The sequence below is a fragment of the Xyrauchen texanus genome, chromosome 26, assembly GCF_025860055.1.
Source record: "Xyrauchen texanus isolate HMW12.3.18 chromosome 26, RBS_HiC_50CHRs, whole genome shotgun sequence".
Classification (NCBI taxonomy): Eukaryota; Metazoa; Chordata; class Actinopteri; order Cypriniformes; family Catostomidae; genus Xyrauchen; species Xyrauchen texanus.
Window position 1 is genome coordinate 38,455,408 of NC_068301.1, and position 21,258 is coordinate 38,476,665.

A 21,258-nucleotide genomic window follows, 5' to 3' on the forward strand; every position below is an offset into this window, starting at 1 on the left:
ACCTAGGTGAGCTGTTACTGACCACTGAAATGAATGCAAAAACACCTTCTTTTAGGCCAGAATTTGTTCTAAATGATTTCATGCCCACTCGTTTTTCTATTTTGTATGAAGTATATTTAGGCCTTAAGGATCTGTTTTGTGTCTACCTCTCATTTAATTTTCGATCACTACTGGTTAGATATATATATATATATATATATATATATATATATATATATATATATATACTGTCTACTTAACATGAATCATTTATGTTGTATTCCTCTTTTGTAAGTTGCTTTGGATAATAGAATCTGCTAAATGAGTAAGTGTATATGTAAATTGCATTCTGAATTTTCAGTGCTCCTGTCCGGAAGGTGGTACAAGGTCTAAAATGTTTAAAAAAGGTCTGATTGTTTAATGGAGGAGTGTAAAGGTAGTTTTATTCCTTTTTATTTGGTTATGTAACTGTGATCATTTGAGATCACTGTATGAGATTCTGGGACCATAATGTGTACAATGTATTTTCTTATTGGATTTTATGTAGTTTTTGTGTGATTACTATGTGTTTTTATATCTTTTGTCTGTTTACCCTTTTGAGAAGCCAAAGAAAAATGTCCATGTCAGTGGGCAATAAAGTTGAAAAATATGATACTTTGATTTCCCTTTGATATTTGATCCGTAAAAACAGTAAAGAAAACAAAAACTGCTCATCAAAGCCATTTCATATAGGGTCTTTAAAGATTTGGTCATCATGAATGCATTAAAACGAGGAAATAAGACATAACTTTTAACTGATAAGTCTTTACTGGCTTATTAATTAGTATTTCAACAAATAATCTTTCTCTTTTTATTCAACACAACAGTTCAATGCATAAGAGTGATTATGAATGGCCAAGTGTGTGTTCAAACAACAAATATAGAGGTAGAAGCCGGTTTCGTCAGATGTGAGATGTCAGGGCAGTTTCACACTGATCTGGTGCGGACTCATTATCAGAATGAAGAACTGTCTGTTTACTTTAGTATGAGAAGAACAGACCTGTCAATCACTGTCATATCAATCATAGTGGACTGGATACAGGAAGGATTGGACTGTTTTCTATGATAAAGTTAGTCTCTATAGATGCCAAATTGTGGTTTATGGAAGAGTAATTACATCTTATAACCGAGCACACTGGTTTGTCAATTTACAAACAAGCCCTGAAATGTGTTATATGTGTAACTATAACTCATAATTTAATCTCTTCCAAAAGAGATGTTTAGCAGAAAGTTGATGCAGCTCTTTTTCATTTATTTAAAGTGGATGAGGACTGGTGCAGTCAAGTTTCAAAAGTAACAAAAAAGTACCTCAAAAGTAGTCCATTTGACTCTGCACTATATTCCAAGTCTTCTGAAATTGAAGTCATTATTCTCTGAAATTCTTCTCAAACTAGGCTCTCAAATCTCATTAGTGCATAATCATATTCGGCGCATAATGACATCAATAATGCAGAACAGCATTGATTCTTGCTTGTGTTGTATGCGAAAGTGCAAATGAGACATAGGAGCTATGGTGGATGTTCATGTTATGGAGCTTTTTAGAGCTTGACAGTATCTGATAATATTCAATTTCATTGTATGGAAATTCTGCAAAATGTCTTCTTTTGTGTTCCACAGATGAAAATAAAAGAAAATAACAGCAAGTGGTTTGAGTAAATGATGACAGATTTTTCCATTATGGGTGAACAAAGCATTGCAAATTAACTGCATTTGCAAAATGACTACAGTGTAACCTCCAAAGTAAGTATTTTTAGCAATTACTTTTGTTCAAAACAGATCATTATCTCATGTAATATCATGGCACATTAAACCTGTGACCTAAGCGCTCATCCAAAAACTGTAACAAACAGAAAAGCACATTCACTCTCCCATCATGTACAGGGAAAGGAAGAATCATTTTATTTTTAGTGAAGGACACGCAGGATCCGTTCACAAAGACATCTGTCACACATCCATCCTCATGTGTGTCTATGCTGACATATATCACTCAACATTAGAGCCATTTACCCTGATTTTCACATCACTTACAACACAAACACTATAGACAGTGTAAATTCTCATACGGGAGTGTCTTAAATATCAGTTCATCTGTTAGTATCGCAAGCCTCTGATTGAAGATTCACAAGACTGGAGATCAGGCCATGGCTATTCTGTGACATTTTGGCACCGAAACAAAAGGGAAATGAAAAATAAGTGTCCAAATCTTAACTTATGCACTCAAAAACAAAAGCAAATACTGAATGTACTCCAACAAAACGTCACAAATTATTGAAGTTCTCATATAAACAACTGAACGAATTGAATATTGAACTTGCATTTACAAATACGTGACATATCAGAGCTGAGCTTGGCTGTGCAGGAAGTAATAAAAAACAAGACAGCTGGAGTGACACAATCCCCGTCCATGTCTGACTCAGCCTGCCAGTCTCTGAGGGTGGTTTGTGCGAGTTTGCTGCCATCTCATTTGGCTTTACCGACACCCTGCGTCTCTTCATCCACCACTACAACGGGCAGATTGTGGAACTGACCGTTGGCATCCAGCTGAATCTCCCCCGGCTCCTCCTCTGCTTCCCCCTGCACCACCTCCTCGCTGCCCCCCACCACGGTTCTTACCACGTCTTCCTCGAGCTGAAGCTCCATGACGCCCATGTTGTGGTCAGCATCTGCTGGGTTGATCTCGATAAGGGTTGCGTCAGCTTGGTTCTCGTCCTCTTGCACAACCCTAACCATGCCATCTTGCATCACTACTGTACCTTGAGCTACACCATGCGTTGTCGCCTTCTGCCCCAGCTGGACTAGCTCTACAGGGCTCATAATGGTACCGAGCTGTCCGTGGTCCTGCACAGGCGTGGCGCCAAATAACGTGAGGCCAGAAGCGGGGTGGAGGGTAAAAGACTCGTTTTTTCCATCAGGAACTGAAGCAATTCGCGTGAAGAGCTGCGAACCGGCGTGCAGAGCGTGTAGGGTGACGGTGTTGGATGGTTGAGCGAGGCTGGACATGGTAAACGACTGGCCAATGGAGGAGAGGGTGATCGGGGAGAGGACAGTGAACTGTTGGGGCTGGAGCGTGAGGGGTTGGGCTATGGATGTGTTGAGCACTGTGGTGGAGGCGGGACGCTGGAGGCGGGGTCGTTTGGGAGCACGTTTGGCAGGAGGGGTGGAGGGGAGAACTTGACTGCTGAGGGCCTGTGATGGAGACAACCAGCTGAGAGAATGCTGTCGCTTCTGTTCCTCCACCTGCTGCTCCAACGCTAAATATAAACATAAGAGAGTGTCGGTCAGTAAGTTTACATGGAAAGTTATAAACTAGCTACTGTCTGTCCAAGTATGCATGAGGAAGGACGTCAGCTGAGGATGTGTTTAATACACACTGCACATCACCTCACCAAGCAAAGAATATAAAGAATACAAGCTGCTCACCAAAAGGAAATTTCTGAAGAGTTAAGCAGCTATTTTAAATGCATAATACTACAATAAGCAAATTATATGTAATCAAAAGCAGTTGACTTCCGCCAATTTGGCCAGATTGCTTTCATATCAACTGCAACCGATACTGGAGTTTATATGAACCAACCCCTGGTTGGAACAGCGTTCACACCAACCAAGGGAACCAACCAAGTTCACATCAAAAGCTCTAGTGTGAAATCACTTACTTGTCAGTGTTCTGAGGACCTGTGTCTGCTCGGGGTCTGTCATTTGCCTTCGAACGTTCAGAATGTGTTTGATGGAGTCGAGCAGTTCAAAGACTTGTGCCAGGTTACTCAGAACTGCAATCTCTGCAGGACAGACCATAACATCATAACATCTCATGAACACAAACAGCAGTTTACTTAATTTACAGACTAAAGCACGATATTAAGCCATATCCTATCCTCAGGATATTAAGCCATATCCTATCCTTGTTGTTACCAAGAGAGACACCTACTGATGTAATCTATATACAACTTAACCATACATAAAGATTCACTTTACCTGACAGTTAGGGCCGGTAGTATGGCGGTATGGACGTGCTGTACCTTGTGACTGTAGAAATGTCTCAACCTATTTTCGCTACACCCGATAATACAGCAGTAGATATATTCACGTGGCTATCAGTAGGCAGGACTGCTTTTTGTTATTTAAGTAAGGAAAATTTGACGACTGACAGTTCAATTATTGAAAAATTTAAAATGTACACCCTGAGGTGGTAATGCGGCCACGACAATTCAACGGGCTGGAGTCAATTATTCTGCTTATTCCACAGTTACTACACCTTAAGATATCGTTCAGGGTTTTATACGAAGACATTTTCTGTTTTTAGTCCCTAAAAAACTCTTGTGAGTGGAACTACTTTCTTCTGCCACGAATTCAGCATCTAGCTTTGAGACAGCCCAAGCCTTCGTTGCTAGTTCGAAAACGTCACTTTAGAACTAGCAACGGAGAATATGCTGCTTTTTGGCATCGGAGTAACAGGGTGTTGTGTGTTTGTGTGTGCTTGTATGAGAGCGAGAAAAAGAGAGATCATGTGAGGAATTGCCTGTTTTAATGTGGTTCTCATCAGCAATAACACTGCAAAAAGATGTAAGATTAAATATACTTCTCAGCAGCAGTGAGATTTGCCATCTTTGTATGTAATTTTTCCATTGCTAAACAACTGTGTGCTGACTTTGCTTCCAAGTATGTGTGTGTGTCAATGTGTGAGAGCTAAAGAGAGGGGGAGGGGAAACGCAAGGCCGGGTGCTTTCCACAATGGGAGGCGGATTAGGGTGAAATACATTGAAACACTTTCACATAAGTTATTTTGGATAATATGGAAACTGTTGTACAATACTGCTCAAGTTGCAGGGTGTGGCTCTCTTTGTTGGTTGTGACTCGAGTCTCTATATGTGTGTGTGATTGTGCACGCATGCTCGCCAGTGGTGTAGTCAGGGCCATACGCACGTATATGCTTACTTTTTTCCCAGGGCTGTTTGCGTATAATAACTTCTAAGGATCAATATTTGCATATACCCTCGGTATACTCACTTGTATTATCTACTCTCGTTAGTTTCCCTTTAACTGTTCTGTGAAACTGGAGATTTTTTGTTGTAATTGGTGCACTTGAATGCTGCCATTCCCCGCCACTGACAACCGCTGTCGCCGCCGTCATCGACTGAGGGAATTTGTGTCACCCTCACGCTGAAACAGTATCAGGTCAAATTAATTAACAAAATATGCCAAACATCCTGTAAAATAAGGAATCATCCCGTAATTAAGGGAGAAAATTGCGTTCTGTAGGAAATCCATACGTGATGCCGTTTGTCCCATATTTAAGCGTCTCACACACCCAAACTGCTGAGAATCGAAAGAAATTGACCTGAAACACACACACACCTTTCGTGTGAGTTGTGTGAGATATTGGCTGTTGATTTACACGGACGATCAGTGACAATCAGCGTGTGTTTTCTGTCAGAAGCTAAATAATTTTGTCAAAATCATATAGTATTCTAGTGCATGTTCATTGTTTGCCACCATTGGGATTTTAAAACACCAGTAAATTCACATATTCTTGGCATGCCATTACATTTTATTCATTGCATTTGACAGAGCTCGTTCTGGGAGAGAGGGAGGGGGAGAGAAAGAGGCAAGGAAAACTGCATTACTGCATTAATTCAAAATAAAAGTACAGTAATACAGGTATAGTTAAAACACTTTCATTTTTTTAAATTTCCCTTATTATAAACACTATTTACTGCCAAAACAATGACACCAATCCAAGGAGAAATACACTATTTTCATGTTAAGCCTTCTCTCCCTTTCTCTTTTCTTCCTGGTCACTGTATTAAACCTTTTTTCATTTTAAGTTTAGATGGGAACATTCGCACTGAACGCGTTTTTGCGTCTGTCCGAGCTGTTTTTCAAATGTAAAGCAACGTCTTCGACATTCGCACAGGAACGCTTGAAAATATGGGTCATCCCTACAATTCTTTGACATTTAAGTCCCCATTACAAGTGTGTGTGGTATTTATATTGTTTAATTTCACCAGATTACAATTTTGATAGGCTTGTTCAAATGTTTTATAATGTTGTGGGCTTAAAAGTTTCATTTGTAATAATTAAAACCCTTTTCTATTGCACTGTGCCACATCCTCATGTCCCAAAAACTGCAAGTCAAACATCATTGAGAAAGATAAATGATAAATCATTGGAGTTTAGTGTTACTTTCTCTCACTAACATATTAATTTGTGGTAATTGTGTAATTTTAACCCCGATAAAGGAGGTTTTTTGTGTGTCCATTGATTTATGGCACACCCTGCTATGCCATGATACTATGACCTTTCATTGAATATATACTGTATGTTAGGAAATTACATCACACACTGGAGGTGGACATCACCCTGTAATGGGAAGATATATGAGAAATTCACACTCTACAGTAACAGTAAAGTACAATCTATAGTAACAGACCCCCCTGGTCCCCGACATGGTCTTCTGCTGTAATAGACCATCCACCTCAAGGTTTGACATGTTGTGCATTCTGAGATGATATTCCACTCACTACAATTGTACAGAGCGGTTATCTGAGTTTCCGTAGCCTTTCTGTCAGTTTGAACCAGTCTGGTCATTCTCCGTTGACCTCTCTCATCAACAAGACATTTCTGTCCACAGAACTGCGCTCACTGGATGTTTTGGTTTTTGGCACCATTCAGAGTAAATTCTAGCGACTGTTGTATGTGAAAATCCCAGAAATACTCAAACCAGCCCATTTGGCACCAACAATCATGCCACGGTCCAAATCACTGAGATCAAATTTTTTTCCCCATTCTGATGGTTGTTGTGAACATTAACTGAAGCTCCTGACCAATATCTGCATGATTTTATGCACTGCACTGCTGCCACACGATTGGCTGATTACATAATTGCACGAATAAGTAGCTGTACACAGGGGTGTAAAGTAACTGAGTAAAAATACTATTATACTTAAATATTATATTTTGGGATTAGTACTTTACTCGAGTTTAATTTAAACTGAATACTTGTACTTTTACTTAATTACATTTCCTATGACAAAATAGTACTTTTTACTCCTTACAATTTTTTTTAACTTGAAAAGTACTCATTACATTTTTTCATAGAATTTTCTTTCATCTCACTGGACTGAAGCCGCCCTTTTACTGCATTCGACAAATAACAGAAGCCGCCCTTTTACTGCATTCGACAAATAACAGAAGCCGCCCTTTTACTGCATTCGACAAATAACAGAAGCCGCCCTTTTACTGCATTCGACAAATAACAGAACCAGAGTTCAGTAATTTCAAATGCTGTGTCGCACTGCGGCTGTTTAGAGTTCCGACCATCTGAAGAGGTGGAATTTCAGATCTAATTTGAGCTTCGGATAAGTTGAAATATGTGTGTGACTTTTGGTTCATGTGTGTGAACCAAAGGAACCATGGGTGTGGTGGTTCTAACCCCACAGCCACCACCTATGGAATGATATTCCGGACATTATTCAAAAGGAATTGCAAATTGTATTTGCAATTGCGTTTTCAATTTGTGGATGCATAAAATGTGACATAATCCAAACGCAATTGCAAATCGCGCATTACGGTTTGCATTTTCGTTTAAGCGAACGCACAGTGACTGCCAGATTTCAAATGGAAAAGCAAAGTCCGTTTGCAACTGTGTTTCCCATATCTTACGAGTTTTGGCCCTGTCATATTTAAATAGCAATTTCAATAACCACGTCTGCTTTTTCACTTTCTCAGCGTCACGTATGTAGCCAGCCAAAACTCAAATGGAATACTAATTCCCTTAGTATTTCCATTTCCGATGCCTTACACGGAAACCTGTCAATCAGGGTCAAGGGTGGGATTATGGTATGGGGCGTGTTTGTCTTGGGAAGTGACATCACTCACAGTCTATCAGGATCAATAATTAGCACTGCACTTTATTCATCTATAATCTCACACTGGACTGTCAACATATTCTCCTCAATATACTACTTCATAGACATATATATATTTCATATACTCCTACTTACTGTATTGTATATTGTGTGTATTGTTTACTGTACATTGTATATAATTATCGTGTTGTGTAAGTATGTGTACATTTGATATGTAAATTGTGTTGTGTAAGTATGTTGTTTACTGTAATTGGTATATGTCTCAGTCACTGTCATGACTGCTATATTGCTCGGAACTGCACACAAGAATTTCACCTACTGTTGCACTTGTGTACATGGTAGTGTGACAATAAAGTGATTTGATTTGATTTGATTTGATAAACCGGCGTCTGTTCAGGGCATCACCTCTTGACCGTCGACTGTGAGTGACGTCACTTCCCAAGACAAACACGCCCCATAGCATAATCCCACCCTTGACCCTGATTGACAGGTTTCTGTGTAAGGCATCGGAAATGGAAATACTAAGGGAATTAGTATTCCATTTGAGTATTAGAAAATCAGTTATTTTGAATTCTTATAATAAAGGTGGCTTAAATTTCATTGATTTTGATTCTCTTAACAATACCTTAAAAATTAATTGGCTTAAACGTTTCCTTCACAATCAATCTTCTATTTGGAGTATAATCACAAGATATATTTTTTCTCAAGTAGGAGGTATACATTTTCTTTTAATGTGCAATTATTCAATTAGTAAACTTCCTGTCAAACTTTCCAATTATCATCAGCAGATGCTTATGGCTTGGAAACTTATTTACAAGCATAATTTCTCGCCACACAATTTTTTAATTTGGAACATGTAGTATCTTCAGAAATGTAGGATACCACAGAACAACTGTAATATTCTTCATAAGAGGAAATCTTTATTTCTTGAAAACTGGTTCAATAATGGGGTGATATTAGTAAACCAGCTATTTGATAGTGAAGGTAATTCATTTAATTATTCGATTTTGTTTCAGGATACCAATTCCCAGTATCTAGTAAAGAATTTAATATAGTTTTCAAGGCCATCTCTTTGGAAATCTGTATGCTGTTTAGAAACAATAATAATGCTACAGTGACTTCTGTTTCTCCCCTAGCCCTGAATCTACTGTGGTTGGTTTTATTTGTTTTTCAATACATAAATCCAATTATAAAATTAGGTCATTATTTTTGGACCCTGTTACTTCAATTCCTTCCTCCATTTCTTATTGGAATAACCTTTTGATGATATTAAATGGTCATATGTTTGGTCACTTCCTCAGAAATTCTTTCTAACTAATAAAGTTAAAGAAATATCCTATAAAATTATTCATAGATTTTATCCAGTTAAATACTTTTTAAAGAAATTTAGAAATGATATTGATACTTCCTGCTCTTTTGTGAAGCCTCCTCTGAAACTGTTGATCATTTGTTTTGGGAATGTCTTTTTACTCGGTCTTTCTGGAACAATATTGATGCTCTGATTGTCCAAAAGGTTTTATGTAACTTTTCTTTATCATATAGACACATTCTTTTTGGATTTTATGTTAAAGACAAGAATCTAATTAATGCATGTTTTTGTATAAACCTTCTTTTATATATTGGAAAGTTTCATATCCATAAATGTAAATATATGAAAAGTAAACCCCACTTTAGCTTTTTCAAAGAAGAATTGAAGATGTATTTAAATACAGTTTCAACTTCTGTTAACAAGAAAGCAATGAAAACATCCAGAATTAGTGCCATGTTTAATATTCTCTCTTAATGTTTTTTTTCTTTTGTGCCCTCTTCTTCTTCTTTTTTTTTCTTTCTTCTCTTACTCTCTTTTCTTTTTAGACTATTAAATTTCTTTCACATTTCCTCTCTTAATGTATTCTGAACCATAATTTCTCTTTTGTTTTGAAAGATTGTTTATATTTCTTGTATGTATCGTCTTGTTCTGTTTGTTAATATTGCAATAAAAAAAATAAAATAAATAGTATTCCATTTGAGTTTTGGCTGGCTACATACGTGACGCTGAGAAAGTGAAAAAGCAGACGTGGTAATTGAAATTGCTATTTAAATATGACAGGGCCAAAACTCCTAAGATATGGGAAACACAGTTGCCAAATGCATAAACGTAAATGCATAAATGTAAATGTAAATGTGTCGACTCGCGACGTTGTGTGCTTTTCAGGACTCGTATCCCAGTCCTTTGTATCGCATATGCAACACACTATCAGTTGAGCTATCATGCAATTTGATCACATTTAAACAAGCTTGTAAATGAGTTGGTTATGTAATGCAAACATTAAAATGGGTCATGCACTATAGTATGAATGAACGTTACATTTATATAACACTTTTCTGACACTACACAAAGTGCTTTACACAGTGAACAGGGGACTCTCTTCAACCACCACCAGTGTGCAGCATCCACCTGAATGATGTGACGGCAGCCATAGTTAACCAGTACACTCACCACACACCAGCTATTGGTGGAGAGGTGAGAGATAGAGCCAATTATTGGATGGGGATTATTAGGAGGTCATGATAGATAAAGGCCAATGGGGGGAATTTGGCCAGGACACCAGGTTACACCCTACTCTTTTTGAGAAGTAAGTTTTTGCATGTTTTACACTATAGTGTCCCCATCACTATAAAGGGCATTATAACCCACACAGACCCCTGCTGGTCTCCATAATACTTCTTCCAACAGCAACCTTCATTTTCCCCAGGAGATCTCCCAACCAGGTACTGACCAGGCTCAACCCTGCTTAGCTTCAGTGGACAAACAGTCTTGAGCTACAGGGTGATATGGTTGCTGACAGTGAGTAAAGTTGTTTATATGTCATAAAATAGCATTGTGCGAGGAACAGAGTGAAAAGTATGTGTTTATGAACTGATGATCTGCTATTTGAATTTGAGTGAAAGGGGATAAAAGTCATTGTTGTTTCAGTGCCTCTAGAGTTCATTCCACCAGGAAATTGCTGGATTACATACAGTACAACAGGCCACAAAAATATATTTTTGCAAAAATGTTGTTGTTGTAAGATGATCCTATGACCAGGCTGCAAATGCCACTAGAGGACAAATGACCATCAGAGACAGTAAAAAGGTGAATTAACAAAACATTCGAATTTAACACCATCCTCTCTCACACAATCTTCTCTCTTGATTTCATTTTAGCTAGGAAAAAAGTTACTTTTTACTTTTTTAATACTTAAGTGCAATTTAATGTGAATTGTTTTTTACTTTCACTCAAGTATGTTTTTGGCTAGATACTTGGACTTTTAATTGAGAACAATTTTCACTCAGTATCCAGACTTTCACTTAAGTATAATTTCTGAGTACAATTTACACCCCAGATTTAGAGGTCTGGGCCATGGTTCTCAGCAGGAAACCGATGGAGTGCATACTCCAGGTAGGGAAGGAGGTATTGCCACTAGAGGTGGCAATGAGAAGTGAAGGAGTTCAAGTACCTCGGGGTCTTGATCACGAGTGAGGGGACAATGGAGCGGGAGGTTGGCCGGAGAATCGGGGCAGCAGGGGCGGTATTGCACTCGCTCTATCGCACCGTTGTCACGAAAAGAGAGCTGAGCCGAAAGGCAAAGCTCTCGATCTACCGGTCAATTTTTGTTCCTACCCTCACCTATGGTCATGAAGGCTGGGTCATGACCGAAAGAACTTGGTAGCGAGTACAAGCGGCCGAAATGGGCTTCCTCAGAAGGGTGGCGGGCTTCTCCCTTAGAGATAGGGTGAGGAGCTCGGAGTAGAGCCGCTGCTCCGTCAAAAGGAGTCAGTTGAGGTAGTTTGGGCATCTGGTAAGGATGCCCCTGGCCGCCTCCCTAGGGAGGTGTTTCAGGCACGTCCAGCTGGGAGGAGGCCTCAGGGAAGACCCAGGATTAGGTGGAGAGATTACATCTCCACACTGGCCTGGGAGTGCCTCAGGAACCCCCAGTCAGAGCTGGTTAATGTAGCTCGGGATAGGGAAGTTTGGGGCCCCCTGCTGAAGCAGCTGCCCCCGCGGCCCGACTTCGGATAAGCGGTTGAAGATGGATGTATGGATTTTACACCCCTGGCTGTCCCTATTAAAGTGCTCAGTGAGTGTATATCAATACATACATTTTAAATACAATAATTAATAATTTATATACAAATATTGCACGTATTTGTATTACATATACATGTATGTGTGTATATATATTAGTATACACTGGCAGCCAAAAGTTTGGAATAATGTACAGATTTTACAGAATTACAAAGAAAAAGACACTTTTGAAACAGAAAAACAAAAAGGTTATAGTGGGCAAAGAAACACTGACACTGAACAACAGATAATTGGAAAAGAGTGTTATGGATCTTTTTTTGGATCAGCTAGACTGTAAGGTGCGTAAGAAGTGCCCGACAAGACAGTCACATCTATGGCAAGTGCTACAGGAAGTGTGGGGTGAAATGTCACCTGAGTATCTGGACAAACTGACAGCTAGAATGACAAAGATCTGCAAATCTGTCATTGCTGCATGTGGAGGATTTTGTTTTATGAGAAATCTTTGAAGCAGTTTAAGAAGTTCTGAAAATGTTTTTCAAATTGTATTAGTAATTGTTCATGTTATTATTGTCATGACTATACATTGTGATCAGTTGAATGCCACTTTGGTGAATAAAAGTACCAACATCGTTCCATAAGAGCAAAATCTGTACATTATTCCAAACTTTTGGCGCCAAAAGTTTGGAATAATGTACAGATTTTGTGTATATATATATATATATATATATATATATATATATATATATATTATATATATTATATATGTATATATATACACACACAGTTGCAATCTAAATTATTCAACCCTCCCAAGACAGTAAGGATTTACAAAGGTAAGCTTTTCTGATGACCCAGAATTTTTAACATTTACATCTATATCATTTGAGTGACACATTAAAAATCATAGCGTAAATATATCACCTATTATTTTTAAATTCTGAACTGAATTTTTTTTAAATACAGCCATGTCATAATTATTCAACCCCTATTGCATGTAGTGGTTTCTTAAATCTGTAAGGCTACACAAGTAATTGTTTTAAAAAATAATTAAGTAATCACTCTACAGTGGCACTCATTACAGTTGTCAGAACCAATCATATATTTATTTTTAAATATGGTACAACAGCAATCTTCTTGAATGAGGAAGAAAGCAAAATTTATCCAAGGGAAATGTTGACTCCAGTTGACTGAATATTCAAGAAGTAATTTGGAAAGTCATGTGGAGTTTTATAGATGAATGACGCTAAACTGAAAATGAGTTTTAGACCCATGGGTCAGCATTACGTCTTGAGTAAAAAAGACAAGGAACATGACAAGAATGACACCATCCCCACAGTCAAGGTGGGTCAGTCCTATTATGGGGGTGTTTTGCGGCTGCAGGAAACGACTATCCTGACCATGTGACTGACGTCATGGATTCTTTCAGGTATCAGGCAATTTTGGCAAAAGCGTGATGCCTTTAGTGTGTAAATTGAATCTCAGTGATCACTGGACTTTCCAGCAAGACAATAACACCAAGGATACATCCAAGTTGTCCAAAATCTGGTTCAGGAATGGGTCGTGGAATGTGCTTGATGTGTTTTAATTCACATCACCAGAATGTATTGCTTGGTCAGGGGAGGTTGAATAATTTAGATTGCAACTATATATATCATGCTTTTGATGCTGCCGGGTCCATAACTTGTCCACTCTGTTTTTGTATCTAATTTAACTCACAAAACTCACAAAAGTAAGTACACCCCTCACATTTTTATAAATATTTGATTATATCTTTTCATGTGACAACACTGAAGAATTGACATTTTGCTGCAATGTAAAGTAGTGAATGTACAGCTTGTATAACAGTGTAAATTTGCTGTCCCCTCAAAATACCTCAACACAGAGTAATATACAATGTAATTCCAAATTAATTTTGAGAGGTGACATTGAATTGGCATATATTGTGTGTAATATATTTTGATACCTGCATCCTGTAGAAAGCTCTGGTCAGTGCGCAGCTGAACTCCTCTCAGCAGACCCAACAGCTCCGAGCGAATATTAGACACCACCTCCCCCATCAGCCCCACCTCAACGATACCCCTCCAGAAACTCAACGTCTCATCTGTAGGACAAACACACAGCATAATTGTTATGATCTCTCTGCTTTTATAATCATTAGCCACTTTCACACATGAAACCTGTTAAATTGCATTAAAATTGTCGGTTGAACTTTCACGTGTGCTATTTACACTTACAACGGCTTTCTGTCTTTTATTTGATTGCTGCCATACACACATCTTCACCAAAATGCCATTAAATGACATCTATGATGCCGAATGTTTATGTCATTAAGACTCAATAGCTCATAAATATGGCTATTGATCTCATAATAATGACTTTTATGTCACGAAAATGACTTAATATTTGATAATTATTGCTTTTTATCTTATATTGACTTACTATCTCATCATTTTGAATTTTTGATCTCATAAATATGACTTACCAACAGAGGGCTTCCAAAGAGAAGTGCTTTCATTTCAGCATTTGTCCAATTAAACATTTCTTTCCACAACATAGATAATCAAAACTTTCGTTGTCGAGTTATTACATCAGCTCTTTCAGAACTTTGTGATTGGCTCAAACTCTTTAAGAGCAGACTTAGTATGTCAGAGACATTCAAACCATTAATCGGCCAGCTTTGTGCACACATAGCATTATTACAGAACATTTCAAAAAATATTTTTAGCTCTGATGTTTACCTGAGATGTCAGTTGGGTCTCTTTTCTCTGAGGTTTCTACAGTAGCCGTGCTCCATTCCAGCGTAGCCATCATATCTTCTGTCTTCTCCAATGCCACATTCATCTGACCTCCATTAGCCACAGAAACATGCCCTACACATCACACACACACACACAATGAAACCATAAAAGCATAGGCAAAACATCTTCTGATAGTAAACTTCCAGTGAAGCTATACATGCATGCATGTGGGAGCACACGATCTTCTTTCAAACACTGACAATATGATTTTATTTTGTCAAATTAGTATTCTAATTATTATTGATGCATGGATATGTATGTGTGTGTATCTAACCCTGAGCTGTGGTGGGTGTGTTGACTCCGCTGCTGTCCGGTGGGAAGCGTGTGTTGTTGATGAGCAGGTCAAATTTAGTGCTGCGGCAGGTGTTTGTACAAAGTGTACTGTGCTGATAGAAATCCAACTGGCCAGAGTCCATCATCTTCCTACACAACACACACACATAAAAACCTTACCCTATTTCTGTTTTCATTGAAAAACTTTAAGGGGTCATATCACGAAAAATAATAATACATATTTTGTACATAATACAAATAATACATATTTTAAAAAATCTAAAAATCCTTTAAAAAAAGATTCATTCACCTGAGAAGCAGCATACAAGATATTTAGACTTGCTTTTAGAGAATAGATCTTGAATAGAAGTATAGTTTGTCTTTACTGCACTTGCAGAAGTATAACCAAGTGAAAAATACACTTATATACAAAATACACTCACAGTGTATTTAAGATACATTCTCTTCTAAATATCTTATATGTTGCTTCTCAATTAAATGTTTCTTGTTTTAAGGATTTTTAGACAATTTTAAATAGAAAGCGAGACAAAAACACATGATAACAAGGAATTTTTGCAGTGAATTTCTTTATTGAATTAAACTTAAATTCAGTGAATGTTATTTAGAGGTATTACTAAAAGATGATATTGTCCTCTTTATTGTAAGCACATTTAATGCAGTCAGGGCACAAACTGAATAATCGGTTAATAGCTAATGATTAATAATTCCAATAATCACAGAATAGTTGAATAATTGTTCTAATAATAAGTAGATTAATAAATTATCAAAATAATCATTAGTTGCAGCCCTACTACTGATTCACTTGCACAAGGCAATGCCTTCTAACCATTAAGGTAATTGAAACATTTTGACATAGTCTCACCTTTGTATTGAACAATACTAAGGAAAAGAGAGAAACTCAATAACCTTGCATGGTTAGAAAATATTACAATGACACTAGCCATTCTGGGTACAGAAACGGTGTACATAATTTCCTATTGACACTGCAGTAGGGCAATTAAATCAAACCATGCGAGGTTCAGACATGTAAACGGCAAGCTTTGTTAAACGGCAAACACTATTATTGTCATAAACCAGTGAGATTCGATACACTCTGTTCCATAACTGTTCTAGAAAGACAATATGTCAAATAATTCAAAATTCTCGGGCTCTGGAGACATTAAAAGACACTTACGTCTCAAGCAGATGCCCCTGACAAGGCCACGGACCAGGGAGCAGATTTAGCCAGAGAAGTGCGGGAAATTCTGAACTTAATGGCAATGATGATGGAGGATCTTGCTGTAATATGTTGATCGATCACTGCCATGGAGATGAAATTCACTGAGGTGGTTACAAGAGTGGGGGATGTCAAGAAACAGATTGATTATCTGGAATCACCAGAGAGGGAATTAGCTGCTAATCTGCTAGCGATCAGGGTTTGGAGCGTGTCTGGGAGAAGTTGTAGGATATGGAGAATCGTAGTCGGCGGAATAATGTCCATATTGTTGGAATTCCTGAGAGAACAGAGGGTCAGAATATGGTGGAATTCCTGGACGGGCTCCTTCAGAGTCTGCTCAACATAACAGGCTATAAGCTGGAAATCGAGCGTGCTCACAGGGTTCCAGCTCAGCGATCCATGGAAGGAGACAGGCCCCAATCAATTCTGGCCAAGGCTTTCTTGGAAGAATCACAACATTTTCTTGTTCCACCTAGCGGATGGAGTTTGTTTTGTGGAATAACATTGCTTCGGGACAGTTTGTGAATTAATCTGCACGTTCTTTGTGCTTATGCCTCCTATTGGTTGGAGTTTGTTCTGTGGAATATTTCTTGCAAAACACTGGAGTGATTAGGGCATCACTCATGTAACAGCCAAGTGAGCCTGACTCACTGAACATTCACTTGTTTGTCCGAGCAATCTGGCCGCCTATTTTGTTTCTTTTTGTGCTGGTTCCGCCTAGCGGCTGGAGTTTTTTTGTGGAGGAACCCACCTTTGGAACATTTATGACATTGAATCTACACGTTCTTTGTGCTTATGCCTCCTATTGGCTGGAGCTTGTTTTATAGACTATTTTCTGTTGTGTAATTCTGTCTCACAAAATTAGAAGCACTGGACTTGAGCAATCCAACGGCAAAATTGTCACGGGGGCTTTCATAGGCGTAGAGGGATGGACGACGGTTGGCGCTGTCATGCATGACGCTAATGTGCATATTTTTCTGTTTGTGTGGTTCTGGGTAAAGTTCGGGGATTGACGGTTGTACTAATGTCAGAATGTGGTCGTTATAATTGTATTTTTGACACAATCTACTTTTTCTAATATGTCAAATGTTTATATGAGTGGATTGTTTCTATCCATGTAAAATGTGAATGGGTTGGGGCACCCCATAAAATGAAGGAAGGTTATTTATTTTCTTAAACATAAGAAATATGATATAGTGTTTCTTCAAGAAACACATCTTTCCCCGCAGGAAGCTGAAAAATTTGGGAAGATATGGGTGGACAAGTTTTCTTTAGTGCTGGCTCAAGTATGAGCAGGGGAGTCATTACATTGATAAGCAAGCATCTATAATTCAAATGTCTTCCTAATAAATTAGGAAGAGTCATTATTGTTTTAGCAGAAATTCAGGGGCATAGGTTGATTTTGGCTAATATTTACGCACCTAACGCTTATCATCAGGGCTTTTTTATAGATCTTGAAGGGATGCTGCAACCCATTGGCACCCCTCATGAAATAATATTGAGAGGAGAATTTAATCTTTTGATAGACACAGTTATTGATCATAGTGAGGCAGAAGTGTGTAAGCCCCCTAGAGCAACACTGATGCTTCACAAGATGTGGAAAAATCTTGGTCTTACAGATATCTGGAGACATTTGAACCCATCTGGTAGGGACTATAACACATTTTTCATCAGTCCATAAGATTTATTCTACAATATTTATATATATATATATATATATATATATATATATATATATATATATATATATATATATACAGGTCCTTCTCAAAAAATTAGCATATTGTGATAAAGGTCATTATTTTCCATAATGTAATGATAAAAATTAAACTTTGATATATTTTAGATTCATTGCACACCAACTGAAATATTTCAGGTCTTTTATTGTTTTAATACTGATGATTTTGGCATACAGCTCATGAAAACCCAAAATTCCTATCTCAAAAAATTAGCATATTTCATCCGACCAATAAAAGAAGTGTTTTTAATACCAAAAAAAGTCAACCTTCAAATAATTATGTTCAGTTATGCACTCAATACTTGGTCGGGAATCCTTTTGCAGAAATGACTGCTTCAATGCGGCGTGGCATGGAGGCAATCAGCCTGTGGCACTGCTGAGGTGTTATGGAGGCCCAGGATGCTTCGATAGCGGCCTTAAGCTCATCCAGAGTGTTGGGTCTTGCGTCTCTCAACTTTCTCTTCACAATATCCCACAGATTCTCTATGGGGTTCAGGTCAGGAGAGTTGGCAGGCCAATTGAGCACAGTAATACCATGGTCAGTAAACCATTTACCAGTGGTTTTGGCACTGTGAGCAGGTGCCAGGTTGTGCTGAAAAATGAAATCTTCATCTCCATAAAGCTTTTCAGCAGATGGAAGCATGAAGTGCTCCAAAATCTCCTGATAGCTAGCTGCATTGACCCTGCCCTTGATAAAACACAGTGGACCAACACCAGCAGCTGACATGGCACCCCAGACCATCACTGACTGTGGGTACTTGACACTGGACTTCAGGCATTTTGGCATTTCCTTCTCCCCAGTCTTCCTCCAGACTCTGGCACCTTGATTTCGAATGACATGCAAAATTTGCTTTCATCCGAAAAAGTACTTTGGACCACTGAGCAACAGTCCAGTGCTGCTTCTCTGTAGCCCAGGTCAGGCGCTTCTGCAGCTGTTTCTGGTTCAAAAGTGGCTTGACCTGGGGAATGCAGGGATGTTTCTACTCAGACTCAGTCCACTGCTTCCGCAGGTCCCCAAGGTCTGGAATCGGTCCTTCTCCACAATCTTCCTCAGGGTCCGGTCACCTCTTCTCGTTGTGCAGCGTTTTTTGCCACACTTTTTCCTTCCCACAGACTTCCCACTGAGGTGCCTTGATACAGCACTCTGGGAACAGCCTATTTGTTCAGAAATTTCTTTCGGTGTCTTACCCTCTTGCTTGAGGGTGTCAATGATGGCCTTCTGGACAGCAGTCAGGTCAGCAGTCTTACCCATGATTGCGGTTTTGAGTAAAGAAACAGGCTGGGAGTTTTTAAAAGCCTCAGGAATCTTTTGCAGGTGTTTAGAGTTAATTAGTTGATTCAGATGATTAGGTTAATAGCTCGTTTAGAGACCCTTTTCATGATATGCTAATTTTTTGATTTTCATGAGCTGTATGCCAAAATCATCAGTATTAAAACAATAAAAGACCTGAAATATTTCAGTTGGTGTGCAATGAATCTAAAATATATGAAAGTTTAGTTTTTATCATTACATTATGGAAAATAATGACCTTTATCACAATATGCTAATTTTTTGAGAAGGACCTGTGTATATATATATATATATATATATATATATATATATATATATATATATATATATATATATATATATATATATATATATATATATACACACACACACATCTAAGTCCCTTATTTAATCTGTTGTTGACTGATCAATTAGAAAAAATTTTGTCTCAGATAACACCCTGGTGAGTTTAGAGGTGTTGCCACATACAGAGAAAAAGAAATCATATAATTGCCACTTTAATGTATCCCTTCAGAAAAATCCTGAATTCCAACAAATGTTAAAGGCTGAAATCAATGTTTATATGGAGACCTTGGTATCCACTTTGGGCGTGGCTTGGGAGGCACTCAAGGTGGTTCTTAGGGGTCGGAACATACAGTATGCCTCATTCACTAAAAATCCAAAGTACGAGAACTTGTGGAGTTGGAAGGAAATATGCCGAATGTCATCTGATGGCCTCAGAGAATTGACCTGACTGAAATACAGATATAATATTATTTTGTCACAGAAGGTGGAGTTTTGGATATTTAGGGCAAGACAGTCATATTTTGAGTCAGGGGACAATGCAGAGAAGCTTTTATTTAGATATAAAAAACAAAGAGAGTTTTTTTTCTACCATTCCCTCAGTGAAATCTGCTGGTGATTAAATATTTACCTCAGCCATTGATTTTAATAATGCTTTTAAAGAATCCTATCTTGATTTTGTGGAACAATTAGAACACCCTAAACTGACGACTGAGCAAAACAATTCTCTTGATTCTGAGATAACTTGGCGAGGTAATTAAGGCCTTGTCTACAGGCAAGTCTCTGAGGCCAGATGGCTTTGCCGCTGAGATTTTTAAATCTTATGATACAGAACTGGCTCAACTTTTGTTAGAAGTTTATACGGAATCATTATTTAATGGAAATCTTCCGCAAACCATGACTCAAGCCAAAATCAGTCTGATTTCTAAAAAGGACAAAGATCCAAGCGAGTGTAAGAGTTACCATCCAATTTCCCTGATCCATCTGGACGTACAAATATTGTCAAAAATGATGGCTAACCGATTAAGTTATGACATCTCTTATTTTACATATAGATCAGGTGGGGTTAATTTGGGGCTGCAGCTCTTCTGATAACATTAGGCATTTCATCAATATTATGTGGCCAGTGGCGAATGATCAGACTCCGGTCGCGGCCATATCACTTGACGCTGAAAATACATTTGATATGGTAGAAAGAGATTATCTTTAAGATTTTAGATACGGGTTCGGGAATACTTTTATTGGATGGATTAAGTTACTTTATAGACACATGGTAGCGGCGGTACAAACAATTTGATTAATTTCAGATTATTTTACTCTGGATATCTTTCTCCATTATTGTTCTGTCTTGCCCTGGAACCATTACCAACTGTGATAAGAAAGGAAGATGATTTTCCATGGGTGGTGGTGGGAGATGTGGTGCATAAACTTTTGCTTTACGCAGATTTGATCTATGCCTTGCCTACAGATAATTATTTATTCCTTTTCTACGTTCTCAGGATACAGAGTCAATTGGTCTAAATCCGAAGCTTTGTCTCTGACAGTGCACTGCCCTGTAACGGCTTTCCATCCGGGTGCATTTCGGTGGACCAAAAAGGGCATTAAGTATTTGGGTCTTTTATTCCCAGCTAATTTTCTGAGTTAATTTTGACCCCTTAATAGAAAGGTTTTTGAGCGAAGTGGGCAGGTGGGCTTCATTACATTTATC

The 21,258-nt window shown here is 38.2% G+C and overlaps 1 protein-coding gene across 1 annotated transcript in view; it reads right to left on the reverse strand.

Annotated features, from left to right (window-relative positions):
• Window positions 1–1,894: 1,894 nt before the first annotated feature.
• The window catches only part of LOC127619507 (glucocorticoid modulatory element-binding protein 1-like), a 29,994-nt gene continuing 10,630 nt past the window's right edge, over window positions 1,895–21,258 (reverse strand). The window contains exons 6-10 of the mRNA XM_052092347.1: window positions 15,004–15,152; window positions 14,670–14,801; window positions 13,895–14,032; window positions 3,672–3,794; window positions 1,895–3,269 (exon numbers count right to left, since the gene is read on the reverse strand). Of these exons, the coding sequence (XP_051948307.1) occupies window positions 2,479–3,269; window positions 3,672–3,794; window positions 13,895–14,032; window positions 14,670–14,801; window positions 15,004–15,152 (1,333 nt within the window). The 3' untranslated portion in view covers window positions 1,895–2,478. The remainder of the gene's footprint in view (window positions 3,270–3,671; window positions 3,795–13,894; window positions 14,033–14,669; window positions 14,802–15,003; window positions 15,153–21,258) is intronic.